Source organism: Trichomycterus rosablanca, chromosome 7 (genome assembly GCF_030014385.1).
Source record: "Trichomycterus rosablanca isolate fTriRos1 chromosome 7, fTriRos1.hap1, whole genome shotgun sequence".
NCBI classification, from domain to species: Eukaryota; Metazoa; Chordata; class Actinopteri; order Siluriformes; family Trichomycteridae; genus Trichomycterus; species Trichomycterus rosablanca.
Genome location: NC_085994.1, coordinates 40778702 through 40795818, shown reverse-complemented (window position 1 = coordinate 40795818; position 17117 = coordinate 40778702). Strand labels below are relative to the sequence as shown.

The following is a 17117-nucleotide window of genomic DNA, read 5'->3' as shown; positions in this document are numbered from 1 at the left end:
AAAGCCTTAACCAAATTCCCTCCACCACAGAGCTTTCCATTAGAACCAAATTAACTACAACCACCGATCTGTCTGCACTCCAAGAAATAAAACAACAAGAGCAGTTATGTTCACTAATATCAAATACATGAAAATGAGACAAACCTAAACCCAGTACAGAACAAGTGAGTATAACCCGGCTACTGGAGTTTTTAAACACCTCACTGTCACTGCTGGACTAAGAATAGTCCACCAACCAAAAATATCCAGCCGACAGCGCCCCGTGTGCAGCGTCCTGCGTCCACTGATGAAGGTCTAGAAGATGAGCGACTCAAACAGCAGCAATAGATGAGCGATCGTCTCTGACTTTACATCTACAAGGTGGACCGACTAGGTAGGAGTGTCTAATAGAGTGGACAGTGAGTGGACACGGTACTTAAAAACTCCAGTAGCGCTGCTGTGTCTGATCCACTCATACCAGCACAACACACACTAACACACCACCACCATGTCAGTGTCACTGCAGTGCTGAGAATGATCCACCACCTAAATAATACCTGCTCTGTGTATTGATTGTAGTGACCATTGAAGAACAGGGTGAAAGGGGGCTAACAAAGCATGTAGAGAAACAGATGGACTACAGTCAGTAATTGTAGAACTACAAAGTACTTCTATATGGTAAGTTGCGCTGATAAAATGGACAATGAGTGTAGAAACAAGGAGGTGGTTATTATTATTATTATTATTATTATTATTATTATTATATATGATCTGATTGTTTTCTTTAATTCTTCATGATTTTATTGATTTCCATGCTGTGCTGTAATAATTCCTCAGTATAAACTGTCCCGCTTTGGGACCCTGGGTCTCCCCGCCATGCCATCGAAGCCTCCTTAATTAGCATATGAAAGGAGAGGGGGGTTGGACCCTAAAATTCTGGACACACTTGAGACTCAGTACCAGGGAAACTGGCCACTTCAGGTCACTACAGAGCCAAAAGCTGAATGCTGAAGAGAGGCTTCCTTTATTCTTGTTTTTCCACCGAGTCTGAGCCAGTGCAGGTGTTCTGGAACGACATACCGTCAAAAGTATTGGGACGGGTGAAATAAATCAAATTTGCTTCCAACAGTTTAGGGAAGGCCCTCTCCTGTTCCAGCGTGACTGTGCTCTATAAAGACATGAGGAAACTCCAGTGTCCTGCAGAGATCCCTGACCTCAGCCCCACTCAACAGCTCTGGGATTAATTGGAACACCATCAGTGCCCAGCTGTACACATAAATGCTCTTTTGACTGAATGGGCACAAATTCCCATACACAGACACACTTATAGCTGACAAGATCACATAAAAGTTACTCTATTTTAATAGCACTTGGTTTTCAAACAGGACGTCCGTTCATAATCAGGTGTCCAAATACTTTTGGCCATATAGCGTGTATATTTGCGTGTTTAAATTGCCCGTAAAATATTTATTTGGTACTAAGAGCACCAATGACATTTTAGATACTGGCTATCCAACCAGTTTAACCAGCTAATGACTGATTCACTCACTAAACCACTCATCCTAATCAGGATAAGTGGAGGGGTCCTAAAGCCTATCCCAGCTCTCAGTGGGCGCAAGGGACACAGAAACACCCTGGATGGGGCAGGCAAACACACAAACAGGGAGAACATGCAAACTCCACACAGAAAAGACCCGGAACGGTCCATTTGGAAAAAATCAAACCCAGGAGCTTCTTGCTTTGTAGAGACAGTGCTACCCACCAAGCCACTGTGCCACCTTAAGTCTGATTCAACTTGGTGAAAATGCATTCATGTCCAGCACCGGGAGCACAAGGAGGTGCTGGAGCCTATCCCAGCTTTTCAATGGGTGCAGGGCACACAGTAACACCCTGGATTGTGTCCTAGCCTCACACGTCACAGTAAGGCAATCTGATCTTTTTTCATTCAGGCTGCAAACAAAAGCGACAAAGATTAACAAGAAGCCTCTGAGCTGGTTCACATGCCTGTTTTCTAAAGAAAAGCCGCTTAATGTTTACTGCTACAAAAGAGCCAAACACTCGACCTGAACAATCCTTTAATACTCCAGACCAGGAGGAATCCTACAGAGAGCTGGAGAGCAGGATTATGTTCTACTGACAAGCGTTCAGGTTCTGAAGTGGTCAGACTCGGATTGAGAAACAGACATCACAGCTAGAAAATAATAACCATAATAAACAGAAACCAGAATTACATCATCTGTGTTATCAAAAGCACTGCAGCTGATTTTAAAGGTGAGTTTTAAAGGTAAGGAGACCAGAGCACCAAGCTTGCAGTCTCACTGCCCCCTAATGTTGAAGCACCCACAATGCAACAGAAGGTTTTACTGACCCACAACATGAGATCAGCTCATAATAAGCAGCGATTTCTGTCGTGCGGTGGTGTACAGCACAGTCCTGGACTTTGGGATTTGTGTGTCTGTAGTGCAGCTACTGTAAATAATCCTGTATTTAAATTCTTAATTATTATTAACAATCAAATAAAAAGTCGTTTATTATTATTATTAGTAGTAGTAGTAATATTATTATTATTGTTATTATTATTGCAATTATTATTATTATTGCTATTATTTTTATTATTATTATTGCAATTATTATTATTATTATTATTATTATTGTTATTACTATTATAATTATTGTTGCTATTATTATGATTATTGTTATTATTAGTAGTATTATTATTATTGCTACTACTACTATATCACTACTCTTATCATATCACTATTATTATTATCATTTTTATTATCATTATTATTTATATTTTATTAATATTAATATTGTTATTATTATGATCATCATATAATTCATTTTATATTATTACTATTATAATTATCTTTTATTATTAATATTATTTTTGCTGTTTTTATTTATTATTACTCTTATAACCTTAATTATTACTATTATCTTTGATCAATATTAATAGTGTTATTATTATTAATATTATTTTTATTGATATTTATATTTTAAAAAATTAAGTTACAATAATTATTATTATTATCATTATTATTACTTTTATCTTTCATTAATATTAATATAAATAGTACTATTATTATAATGAGCGCTGTTACAGCTAAAATGATCACTATTATTATTATTTAGTATTATTTATTAATTTGAATACTGTTAGTATTATTATTATTACCAGTGTACATCTGTTGACCTGTTACAACGTTCATTTAATAAATGTTTAAAAAAATATTTTTTTCTTTTTAAATTTAAAAGTGATATTTCAGCAACAGATGAAGTGACCAGAGCCGGACACACGAGCACAGATCGGTTTATTAAAAAATGGTTTTATTAAAACCAAAACATCATTTTCAGTCCTCCGTTACACATTTAGCTAAACATCATTTCATTCATTTAAGAACAGTGGGCAGTAAAACGTCCAGACTTTTATATGTAAGTCAGTGGTCATCAGTTCTGTTGTGACCCCACAGTCTCCGAGGTTCCACTGATCGAGTCCTGAGCACCGTGACTGTCGGAACTTGTCACTGCGCCGATGCTCTGCGTGACCTCTGAGCCTGATGACACTTCATTGGCCCGTGACGTTGGTCTGCTGATCCTCATGGGGATGAAGGTGTTGGAGGCGCAGTGCTCGCTCAAATACTCGCCTCCTTTCTCCTCGTAGTCCAGGCGGCTGATCCAGCCCTGAGACCCGGCCGTGTTCCTCAGAGCCCACTCCCGCGCTCCGGACCAGGCGTCCAGGGCCGGCCGAGATGCCAGAGAGACCTGAGGACAAGACACAGAAAACAATGCTGAATAAAACCTCCTACTGATGTATGTATTTATCCTTAAGAATCGAACGTGTGTGTCGTCTGTTGCAGGCACTGCCAACTGTGCCCGCTAGACGGCGCCCAGCCGATAAAAACGCTGTATTTTGCATTCGATTCGGATCTGTACCAGGTTTAACCCTAATCCTAGTTTTTGTATCAGTTTAATAGCCTGGATTAAGAGATTGGAGACTTTGCACCACGACTAAACACGACTTTCTTTAGGAATAAAGTCCTGAGATTAGGTTTATCACCCGCTATCACACCCAGTGTGGGGTTTTTCTCTCCGAATTACCTTAAAATGTGACTGAAAGGGCCTGACGGTGCACAGTTCTCTCTCCAGTCTCTCTTTAACTCCACCATGGAGCAGGTTTCCTCCGGTTAGGAAGACGTTTTCACACAGAGCTGCCTGCGTCTCTGGAGGATACCTGGACACAGCGATACAAACACGGTCCTATATCAGAATATACACTGACCAGCCACTCACTGTCCATGTTATCAGCTCCACTTACTATATAGAAGCACTTTGTAGTTCTACAATTACTGACTGTAGTCCATCTGTTTCTCTACATGCTTTGTTACCCCCTTTTCACCCTGTTCCACAGAGCAGTTATTATTTAGGTGGTGGATGATTCTCAGCACTGCAGTGACACTGACATGGTGCTGGTGTGTTAGTGTGTGTTGTGCCGGTATGAGTGGATCAGACACAGCAGCACTGCTGGAGTTTTTAAGTACCGTGTCCACTCACTGTCCACTCTATTAGACACTCCTACCTAGTCGGTCCACCTTGTAGATGTAAAGTCAGAGACGATCGCTCATCTATTGCTGCTGTTTGAGTCGGTCATCTTCTAGACCTTCATCAGTGGACACAGGACGCTGCACACGGGGCGCTGTTGGCTGGATATTTTTGATTGGTGGACGATTCTCAGTCCAGCAGTGACAGTGAGGTGTTTTAAACCACCAGCAGCGCTGCTGTGTCTGATCCACTCATACCAGCACAACATACACTAACACACCACCACCCTGTCAGTGTCACTGCAGTGCTGAGAATGATCCACCACCTAAATAATACCTGCTCTGTGGTGGTCCTGTGGGGGTCCTGACCATTAAAGAACAGCATGAAATGAGGTAACAAAGCATGTAGAGAAACAGAAGGACTACAGTCAGTAATTGTAGAAGTACAAAGTGCTACTATGTAGGTCGTAGTTTTTGTGTTGTGGGGACGTGTTCACTCACTGTTCCAACACAAACTGCAGCATCTCAGCGAGGCCCATCTGCTCCTCGCCAATCAGATACGGCCGAAAGAGAACCTCAGGGGCCCGGAGTCTCTCGGTTCCTACGAACAGCTGGTGGTACTCGGCCATGTTAAACACCGGCTAGGACCAGAACATGAGAGGTGAGTACATATCTAGAGACGGGACGTGTGTAGTGAGTAGGTCATGTTACATCACCTGGATATTAAGAGCTTTCTCGGCCCGTGCGCTCTCCTCATCTAAATCAGGCGCTAGATCACCTTCATCTACCTGCTGTTCCACCTCGGTCATCTAAAATCCACACGCACAAATACACACATTATTATTATTAGTGCAGCCCAGTCCGACTGCACCAACAATCCAACAATCATAGTACATTACCTTAACAGGCTTCCCTAAACTATAGCCTGCAATAGGAATGGAAATGAAAAGAGAGTGTGCATATGGAAAAAAAAAAAAAGAGGACCAAATACGGAACCCTGTGGGACTCCAGTTGACAGACTGCATATAAACTAAGTACACTGCAATAAGAGATGAACATTTACATTTACATTTTCAGCATTTAGTGTACACTTTTATCCAAAGCGACTTACAGTACAGTGACAGTATATTGTCTAAGCAATTGAGGGTTAAGGGCCTCGCTCAAGGGCCCAACGGTGGCAACCTGGCAGTGGTGGGGCTTGAACCAGCAACCTATGGATTAGTAGTCCAGTACCTTAACCGCTAGGCCACAACTGTCCTACAAACTGTCCCATGAACAGTCCTTGATGTGTGGAGTTTGCATGTTCTCCCTCGTATTCATATGGGTTTACTCCGGGTGCTCCGGTTTCCTTCTACAAGTTCATTGCCCTGTGTGTGTCCTGTGACAGAGGTGTTTCCTGCCTTTGGCCACATGAAACAGACCCACTGCGACCCTGACCAGGATGAATGACGGTCACACACCTCGGCTCTGGCCAGTCGTTGATGTTCCACACTTAAAGTGAGTTTGTGGATGTAGGACTGCAGTTCTTCGGCGGAGTCCATGTTCAGCTCCATGAGGCGCCGGTGAAACTGCTCCACAGCGCCCTCTTCCAGCAGCTCCTACACAGACGGAGGGGGGGGCGAATTGTGAGAATACTTGCACCCGGAGGTAGTAGCCTGGGGATTAACCCCTCTAACTCCTGAGGTGGCATTAAATCCACCGTACCCATCCAGCTCTGCGTACCTGTACAGAGACCAGCGTGTCGAGTCTCTCCTGATCCTGCTGCAGTCTCTCCTCTCTGTGCCTGCGCTGCTGCTGCGCTCGTCTCTCCTGCCTCTCGTCCACGCCCGCGTACACGCCCGCCCCCTTCTCGGAGAACGGCAGCTGCATGCGGTGGACCTCGGCCTCGTAAAATTCGGCGCTCCGCCACCTCTCCAGCTCTGGATGGGAGCATTCACAGACGTTACGAAATTCAGCTTCCACACAAATGAATAAATAAAAGCAGCTGACGTTTGTGCTGGTATGATTTACCGTGCTGGTAATCCACAGCAACGTAGCAGTGATGGTGCAGCAGCTCCTCCATGCGGGTGGGTGTGATGGCGGCCTGGTGTGCCGGGTATTTCAGCTGAAGAAGTCTCTGCATGTACGCTGCTGCGTGACTCCCGCCGACGTTCAGGCGCTTGCAGTTAGCAGCATCCAGTCTGACAATTCAGAAATACACAAATTACATTCTGTTTTTATTACCTCACATCTCACGTTACCTCCTTCCAACCTCCAAAACACGTCAGACGTGGGATTGGTAACTCCCCTAGTGATTGATTTTTGACCAGATCCACTAGTCTAACTGTTAACCAGAAACAAGTATCGTCTGTGGCACCAGAGAGCACTATAAAGTACCAGGAGTTCTGCACCTGCCGTTGATGAAGGGCAGCACGTGAGAGCAGTGATACCCCGATGAAACTACCAGGCCGGTGTGCGGCGCCCCGTGGCCGCGCCGTACGCCGTCGTAGTAGAAGCTGAACAGTCCGTCCATGCCGTACGCCACGCGCGGCACGCCGTAGCACTCGAACAGCAGCTCGGACATCATCTGCCGGCAGTGCAGCGGGTTGCACGGCGCCTCGGTGAGGACCAGCGGGTGTTCCACGTGACCCTGGAGAGTACAGGAAAAACAGATCAATAAATGAAACAGTTCAAGCAATGAAAATGAATATTTTGATTTATAATATATACAGTGGCTTGCAAAAGTATTCAGCCCCCTTGAACTTTTCAACCTTTTGCCACATTTCAGGCTTCAAACATAACGATATGAAATTGTAATTTTTTGTGAAGAATCAACAACAAGTGGGACACAATCGTGAAGTGGAACGAAATTTATTGGATATTTTAAACTTTTTTTAGAAATAAAAAACTGAAAAGTGGGGCGTGCAATATTATTCAGCCCCCTTGCGTTAATACTTTGTAGCGCCACCTTTTGCTGCGATTACAGCTGCAAGTCGCTTGGGGTATGTCTCTATCAGTTTTGCACATCGAGAGACAGAAATTTTTGCCCATTCTTCCTTGCAAAACAGCTCGAGCTCAGTGAGGTTGGATGGAGAGCGTTTGTGAACAGCAGTTTTCAGCTCTTTCCACAGATTCTCGATGGGATTCAGGTCTGGACTTTGACTTGGCCATTCTAACACCTGGATACGTTTATTTGTGAACCATTCCATTGTAGATTTTGCTTTATGTTTTGGATCATTGTCTTGTTGGAAGGTAAATCACCGTCCCAGTCTCAGGTCTTTTGCAGACTGCAACAGGTTTTCTTCCAGAATGGTCCTGTATTTGGCTCCATCCATCTTCCCATCAATTTTAACCATCTTCCCTGTCCCTGCTGAAGAAAAGCAGGCCCAAACCATGATGCTGCCACCACCATGTTTGACAGTGGGGATGGTGTGTTCAGGGTGATGAGCTGTGTTGCTTTTATGCCAAACATAACGTTTTGCATTGTGGCCAAAAAGTTCGATTTTGGTTTCATCTGACCAGAGCACCTTCTTCCACATGTTTGGTGTGTCTCCCAGGTGACTTTTTATAGATATCTTTGAGAAATGGCTTTCTTCTTGCCACTCTTCCATAAAGGCCAGATTTGTGCAGTGTACGACTGATTGTGTCCTATGGACAGAGTCTCCCACCTCAGCTGTAGATCTCTGCAGTTCATTCAGAGTGATCATGGGCCTCTTGGCTGCATCTCTGATCAGTCTTCTCCTTGTTTGAGCTGAAAGTTTAGAGGGACGGCCGGGTCTTGGTAGATTTGCAGTGGTCTGATACTCCTTCCATTTCAATATGATCGCTTGCACAGTGCTCCTTGAGATGTTTAAAGCTTGGGAAATCTTTTTGTATCCAAATCCGGCTTTAAACTTCTCCACAACAGTATCTCGGACCTGCCTGGTGTGTTCCTTGGTCTTCATGATGCTCTCTGCGCTTTAAACAGAACTCTGAGACTGTCACAGAGCAGGTGCATTTATACGGAGACTTGATTACACACAGGTGGATTCTATTTATCACCATCAGTCATTTAGGTCAACATTGGATCATTCAGAGATCCTCACTGAACTTCTGGAGTGAGTTTGCTGCACTGAAAGTAAAGGGGCTGAATAATATTGCACGCCCCACTTTTTAGTTTTTTATTTCTAAAAAAAGTTTAAAATATCCAATAAATTTCGTTCTACTTCACGATTGTGTCCCACTTGTTGTTGATTCTTCACAAAAAATTACAATTTCATATCGTTATGTTTGAAGCCTGAAATGTGGCAAAAGGTTGAAAAGTTCAAGGGGGCTGAATACTTTTGCAAGGCACTGTACATCAGTAATTTGGACCCCCGATATATGGCACCGATCAACCATAACATAAAAACCAACTCCTTGTTTCTACACTCACTGTCCATTTTATCAGCTCCACTTACCATATAGAAGCACTTTGTAGTTCTACAATTACTGACTGTAGCCTATCTGTTTCTCTACATGCTTTGTTAGCTCCTTTCACCCTGTTCTTCAATGGTCAGGACCCCCACAGAGCAGGTATTATTTGGGTGGTGGATCATTCTCAGCACTGCAGTGACACTGACATGGTGGTGGTGTGTTAGTGTGTGTTGTGCTGGTATGAGTGGATCAGACACAGCAGCGCTGCTGGAGTTTTTAAACACCTCACTGTCACTGCTGGACTGAGAATCGTCCACCAACCAAAAATATCCAGCCGACAGCGCCCCGTGGGCAGCGTCCTGTGAACACTGATGAAGGTCTAGAAGATGACCGACTCAAACAGCAGCAATAGATGAGCGATCGTCTCTGACTTTACATCTACAAGGTGGACCGACTAGGTAGGAGTGTCTGATAGAGTGGACAGTGAGTGGACACAGTGTCTGATCCACTCATACCAGCACAACACACACTAACACACCACCACCATGTCAGTGTCACTGCAGTGCTGAGAATGATCCACCACCTAAATAATACCTGCTCTGTGGTGGTCCTGTGGGGGTCCTGACCATTGAAGAACAGGGTGAAAGAACAGGGTGAAAGCAGGTTAAAAAAATATGCAGAGAAACAGATGGACCACAGTCAGTAATTGTAAAACTATAAAGTGCTTTTATATGGTAAGTGGAGCTGATAAAAGGGGCCATCCCCAAACTGTTCCCACAAAGTTGGGATCATGAAATTGTCCAAAATCTCTTGGTGTGCTGAAGCATTAAGAGTTCCTTTCACTGGAACTAAGGGGCCGAGCCCAACTCCTGAAAAACACCCCCACACCATAATCCCCCCTCCACCACACTTTACACTCGGCACAATACAGTCAGACAGGTACCGTTCTCCTGGCAACCGGAGAAGCGTGATTGGTCACTCCAGAAAACACATCTCGTCTGCTCTAGAGTCCAGTGGTGGTGTGCTTTACACCGACGCTTTGAATTGCGCTTGGTGATGTAAAGCTGCTCGGCCATGGAAACCCATTCCATGAAGCTCTACACATTGTTCTTCAGCTGATCTGAAGGCCACATGAAGTTTGGAGGTCTGTAGTGATCGACTCTGCAGAAAGTTGGTGACCTCTATGTTCCTCAGCACCCGCTGACCCGCTCTGTCATTTTACGAGTTGCTGTCGTTCCCAATCGCTTCCACTTTGTTATAATAGCACTGACAGTCGACTGTGGAATATTTAGTAGTGAGGAAATTTCACCACTGGACTTGTTGTACAGGTGGCATCACGGTACCACGCTGGAATTCACTGAGAAGCAGTCTGCATGCCGAGGTGCTCGGTTTTATACACTTGTGATCATGGAAGTGATTGGAACACCTGAATTCAGTGATTTGGAGGGTGAGTGAATACTTTTGGTGGTATAGTGTACACCAGTAAACTGAACCCACTATATTAACCCCCTGATGGAGTCACTTCTTACCTCTGATCCGATACCGAGGTGGAGGAAGATATAATCCAGCATGAGCTCCTGGATCTCGAAGTTAACGACCACATTTCGGTCGAATTGGCTCTTGAGGAGCCACCGGAGCGGCTCCAGACTGGGAATGTCGTTCCCGACCTGAGTGTCACTCCGCGCCGCTCCTCTGCTCCTCCGCGCCGCTACCGGTTTAAACTCCAGCCGCGGAGAGCCGAACTCTTCCCCCGCACAGGCCCAGCCGGCCCGGGTCTGGAACGATCCGTTATCCACCACGATGGGGACGGGAGACGGGTGCAGACATTCCGGCGTGACCTGGAACACCGGGTCGGGGGAACACCTGGCGTCCTGGAACGTAAATATCTTACCAGCGCTCATTTTGAAATCAGTCTCACTCCAAAATAGATCCGGGTAGAAGTGCGTCTGAATTCATGGTTCCACGTCAGAAAGTCGTAAGAAGTTTCGCATGTTCTCCTTTGTTCTTGATTCCTCTGTGTGCTTCAGCAAAGCCTCATAACATTTATAAGGTTAACTGGCAAATTTAAACGAGCCTATTTAGTTTTCTGGTGATAGCGGAGACCCTGACAGGAACGAAGCTGCTCAAGAGGCAGAATAAATGAACATAAATAAACTTCTTGAACTTATTAGAAGAGTCTTTTTACATGAGTGGTTCATCTAGCTTCTAATTTTACCATTTTAATTCATTCAGTCGTGTATTATGACGGCGTATTAGGGCCACTTTAAAGAAAAATTAGATGAAAGTCAAAATATTACGAGATTAAAGTCAAAATATTACGAGATTAAAGTCAAAATATTTACGAGATTAAAGTCGAAATAATTACGAGATTAAAGTCAAAATATTATGAGATTAAAGTCAAAAAATTACGAGATTAAAGTCGAAATAATTACGAGATTAAAGTCAAAATATTACGAGATTAAAGTCAAAATATTACGAGATTAAAGTCGAAATATTACGAGATTAAAGTCAAAATATTACGAGATTAAAGTCGAAATATTACGAGATTAAAGTCAAAATAATTACGAGATTAAAGTCAAAATATTACGAGATTAAAGTCAAAATATTACGAGATTAAAGTCGAAATAATTACGAGATTAAAGTAAAAATATTACGAGATTAAAGTCAAAATAATTACGAGATTAAAGTCAAAATATTATGAGATTAAAGTCAAAATATTACGAGATTAAAGTCAAAATAATTACAAGATTAAAGTCGAAATAATTACGAGATTAAAGTCAAAATATTACGAGATTAAAGTCAAAATAATTACGAGATTAAAGTTGAAATAATTACGAGATTTAAGTCAAAATATTGCGAGATTAAAGTCGAAATAATTACGAGATTCAAGTCGAAATAATTAAGAGATTAAAGTCGAAATAATTACGAGATTAAAGTCAAAATGTTACGAGTCAAGTCACGAGTCTTTAGGCTAGAGTCCGAGTCAAGTCACGAGTCTTTATAATAAACACAAAACATATATTGGAAATGTAGCGTAGAAATAAACAAATAATCTGTAAGTTCAGATAAAAAACAACAACAGATTAGCGACTGTATTTAGCCGTTTTACTTCGTGGCTTTACTTTCCTAGGTACCAGTTAAAAGCTTAAACTGACGTTTTGTTTTCATTGCAAATTACGGCACAGCGGCCAAAATCCCAAACACAGCAAAAAATCCATAATACTGCTTACCTTAGCTTCTGTTCTTCCAGATGCTATTACATTTATAAGCGTGCGTCCCATTAGGAACAGAATCCGTTATTTTGTAAATGTGCTTATAATTAAAAACCTCCAAACTTTTCCCGGTTGTGAAGTAAAACAGGAAGTCGTTAGAAAGCCAATCGAGCGTTTCATTACCACGTCATCTGTGTGATGCAAACTGAATAAATGCAAATAACAGCATTTCTTACAATTACAATCAGAAGCTCTGATTGGTTCAGAAAGCGTCTTTCAACCATCAGCACCGATTCTGTAGGAGCGTTAAATTCACCCCGGTTGTTCCTGTGAAGTTCACTACGTAGGGTATTCCACCATTTTAAGTAGGGAGCGACGCTTCATCACTACGCCGGAAGCTGGCTGGAACATTTACACATTGTGTGTGTTGTGGGTTAAGACGGCCGGAGCGTTATTATTATTAGAGAGCAGAAAATGACACGATCAGAATGATGTCGGATCATATACAGTATATATATAATTATCACACGTAACTAATGTTGCTGACTTTTGTTGGACACGAGTCATTTGAAACGAGTCTGAGTCGAGTCTGAAGTCGCTGTATGTGCTCGAGTCCCCGTCTCTGACTTATTTATTCTTTACATGATTTACTTGCTTTTTAATTAATATATGACATATAATAATACAAATAAATTTTTAGATGTTTTTATGTTCTTCTGTCTTTTTCTTCTTGTTTTTTATTAATATTTTTGTAAATAAAACCATTTCAACTGAAACTGAAGCTGAGCAAACATTTCTACACACACACACACACACACTTAGTAGCATACACTTTTATTGTCGCTCCAGTTGGCCTTGTGAGAGGAAACTGGAGCACCCGGAGGAAACCCACGCTGACACAGGGCAGGGAGAACATGCACAATTTTACACAGAAAGGACCACACAGGATCAAACCCAGACCCTTCAGTTGTACAGGCTTTGGTGTCTCCTAAATGCCGAAAACGTCAATATACCGACTTGTAGCACCTGAAGAACTGAAGGAGTGGGTTTGGTTTTTTTTGGGTTCGGTCTTGGGTGCCCAGTTCAGTGCACAAGCACAAAGAATCAGTGATGATAATGAACAGAACTGGGTCATCTTAGCTAACACACACACACACACACACACACACCCGGAAGGCACAAAGACACACTGGTATTTAGGAACACTGACAGAAAATGAAGGAACACCAGCTTCATACTGAATCAGATCATTCTGTGTGATTCCACTCACACTATCATACCAACACAGAGAGCTGGTGATGCTCCACACGTGGGCTGGGAGGCGGAGGAGACAGAAGATTTCAGAAGTGAACCTATAGCCATTGGGTGACACATATTAGTGCACTCTTAGTGCAGATCCCAAGCCCGGATAAATAGGAGGGTTGTGTCAGGAAAACTGTGTAAAAACCAAACAAATATGCTGGCAAATAATCTGCTGTGGCGTCCCTAACACTCACTGTCCATTTTATCAGCTCCACTTACCATATAGAAGCACTTTGTAGTTCCACAATTACTGACTAAAGTCCATCTGTTTCTCTACATGCTTTGTTAGCTCCTTTCATGCTGTTCTTTAATGGTCAGGACCACCATAGAGCAGGTATTATTTAGGTGGTGGATCATTCCCAGCACTGCAGTGACACTGACATGGTGGTGGTGTGTTAGTGAGTGTTGTGCTGGTAGGAGTGGATCAGACACAGCAGCGCTGCTGGAGTTTTTAAATACTGTGTCTACTCACTGTCCACTCTATAAGACACTCCTACCTAGTTGGTCCACCTTGTAGATGTAAAGTCAGAGATGATCGCTCATCTATTGCTGCTGTTTGAGTCGGTCATCTTCTAGACCTTCATCAGTGGTCACAGGACGCTGCCCACGGGGCGCTGTTGGCTGGATATATTTTTGGTACCTGCTCTGTGGGGGTCCTGACCATTGAAGAGCAGCATGAAAGGAGCTAACAAAGCATGTAGAGAAACAGATGGACTACAGTCAGTAATTGTAGAACTACAAAGTACTTCTATATGGTAAGTGGAGCTGATAAAATGGACAGTGAGTGTAGAAACAAGGAGGTGGTTTTAATGTGTATATATATATATATATACTGTATATATACCTGTTGTTTAAATGATATAAATGAATATCATTATCAGGTAACCTGCTTGCATCCTGCCCAGGAGGTCATGTGATCATGTAATCTAACTGTTAATGCTTTAATGTTTCCTATCAGTGTTGACTCACATTGACAAACAGAGCTCAGGTGTGGTACATCACTCACCTGTCTCATGTTACCTGTGTTCATCCTAGATTTAATCCATGTCCCAATAAAGCTCACACAAACTATCATGGGGGGGCACGGGCCTTAGACTGTAGTGTGGTAATACAGGGTCTTCTGTACACACACGCAAACACACACACACACACACACACACACACACACAGTCTCCAAATAGTCATGTATGTTCATTCATAAATCTCACCCCCCTCGTCCTCCTCACTGCTGCTTTTACTCTTCAGATGGTTTCCTCTGGCTTTGTTTGAGGCAGGTGCAGTAAAAGCAGCACAAAGAGATCCAGACATTTTATTGTACGGTTTAATCTAAACTAAACAACTGACCAGATCCATGACTGACTGAGCCAAGCTCTAGGCAGTGTTACAGTATGACAGGACCTGCAGAAGAGCAGAAGGACCGGGAATAAACTGGACTGAGAGCATCACCATGTGAATTGCATGATCAGGGCGTATTCGAGACACTGGGGCATTGAGGAAAGCTGACCCATCTGTGCAGCCAACCATCACAAAGCGATGTGTATTAACATTACATAATATACAGCTCTAGATACGTGAAATCAAGTTTTTGTATTTGTTTCCAGTAATTAGTGGATATTTTATTAATAATCATCATTTTAATTAATCAGTAAAATTTCAACCAGCTCACTAATTCAATCATCTAATAAGTGAAAACACAGAAACATAAACCACCAAGCAGGGTGTCACAAATGCCACACCCAAACTCTTCATTTCACTCGCGTGATACTTTTAAAATTAATAATGTGATATGAAATTAAATATAAATAATATTTTTGTCGATGCCTTATTAAATACAGAAGATTTTATGGTGCTTTAAAAATCAGTGCATCATTTCCTCCTGTATATTTATTAGTTGGACGGCTCATTTGTGACACTGATTATAGTTGTAAACAATATTATGTGTTATTTTATTTTTTAAGACAGTAATGTAGTAGAAATGAGCTTCAACCTGCAAATGAAATCACATCAAGATTGTTTTAGCTACGATTTTTATTTATTTTATAATTGTTATTATTATTATTACTACAACCTACTTACAAATTCGTAACCTCACAATGAAAAGATTTAAGATAAGTGAACATTTATTTTGAGATGAAATTGAAAATACGTTTACAAAACATAAAAAACTGTGATTTATTACAATCTATTAACATCCAATAATAATTAATCTTATTATTACAATTCTGAGATAATCACAGAGTGGCTTTTGGAGAGTAAAAAAACACAGACAGAAAAACACAAACACAAGAACCAGAGACACATAAAACACAGTGGAAAAACACAGACAAAAAAACACAGTGAAAACGACACAGAACACATAGAAAACATAGACACAGAAAACCACAGACACAAAAAACACACTAAAAACACAGACAGAAAAAGACAGTGAAAAACACAGACACAAAAAAACTGACACAAACACAGTGGAAAAACATAGACACGGAAAAAAAACACTAGTAAACACAGACAAAAAAAACAGTGGAAAACAAGAGTGGAAAAACACAGATACAAATAACAGAAGAACACAGACACAAGAACACAGACACAGAAAACACTGACACATAAACACAGACACAGAAAAAACACTAGAAACAGACAGAGAAACATGGAAAAAAATAGTGGAAAACGAGAGTGGAAAAAACCACAGATACAAAAACACAAGCACAGAAAAACACAGACACATAAACACAGACGCAAAAAAACACAGGCACAGAAAAAAACATTGCATGGAAAAACACAGACACAGAAAAACAGACACGAACACAGAGACACAAAAAACTCTGGAAAAACACAAGCACAGAAAAACACAGAAACACAGACACAGAAAAACACAGTGGAAAAACATAGACACAGAAAACCACAGACACAGAAACACACTAGAAAACACAAAAAGAAAAAGACAGTGGAAAACACAGACAAAAACACAGTGTAACACAGCAGTGGAAAAACAAAGGCACAGAAAAACACTGACACAAACACGGGAAAAACACACAGACAGAAAAACACACTAGAAAACACAGACAGAAAAAAACAGAGGAAAATGAGAGTGGAAAACACAGACAGAAAAACACGGACACAGAAAAACACAGAAAAAAACAGTGGAAAACGAGAGTGGAAAAACACAGAAACAAAAACACAGACAGAAAAACACCAGAGGAAAAACACCCACACAAGAACACAGACAGTTTATATTTTGAAGGTTAAAGAGCATTTTAGTGGGATAACTTTACTTTTGTAAACATAATATTAATCTTATATTTAATCAGTGCAGTTTGACTTTGCTCTTGGCCTTTATGGAGCAGTGGGCTCTCCTCTCTCTCTCTCTCTACAGGCTTTTACTGAGCATTTGCGCTTCCACTCTCAACCCCCCGCAGCGCAATCACGTCTGTGCGCGCACACGCACACGCACTGGCATCCGCGCAACTGGCACTCGGCGCCTGGCACAGAAAAGCTCTTCAAATTCATTACAACTTTATTAATATATGAACAGAATTAGTTCTTTATTATCAGGTTTTATTTAACTGTTTTATATTTGTCTTTATATTTTGTGCTTGATTATAATTTGCACTGATTTTGCATTGAGGCTGTCATGCACGGATGAAGGACACAAGTGAACCTGTAACCGGACAAACAAAAATATTCATGAACATTTAAAACAACAAAGAGAAGA

At 41.8% G+C, this 17117-nt stretch overlaps 1 protein-coding gene across 1 annotated transcript; it reads right to left on the bottom strand.

The window, feature by feature from the left end:
* Positions 1-3288: 3288 nt before the first annotated feature.
* Positions 3289-10795, bottom strand: actr5 (actin related protein 5). Its single transcript, XM_062999490.1, has 9 exons — positions 10424-10795; positions 6911-7149; positions 6531-6700; positions 6243-6439; positions 5981-6118; positions 5237-5329; positions 5022-5161; positions 4081-4213; positions 3289-3744 (listed from the first exon to the last, which is right to left on the bottom strand). The coding sequence occupies exons 1-9, from the start codon at positions 10793-10795 to the stop codon at positions 3430-3432; spliced, it is 1797 nt and encodes a 598-aa protein (XP_062855560.1). The 3' UTR covers positions 3289-3429.
* Positions 10796-17117: the final 6322 nt, after the last annotated feature.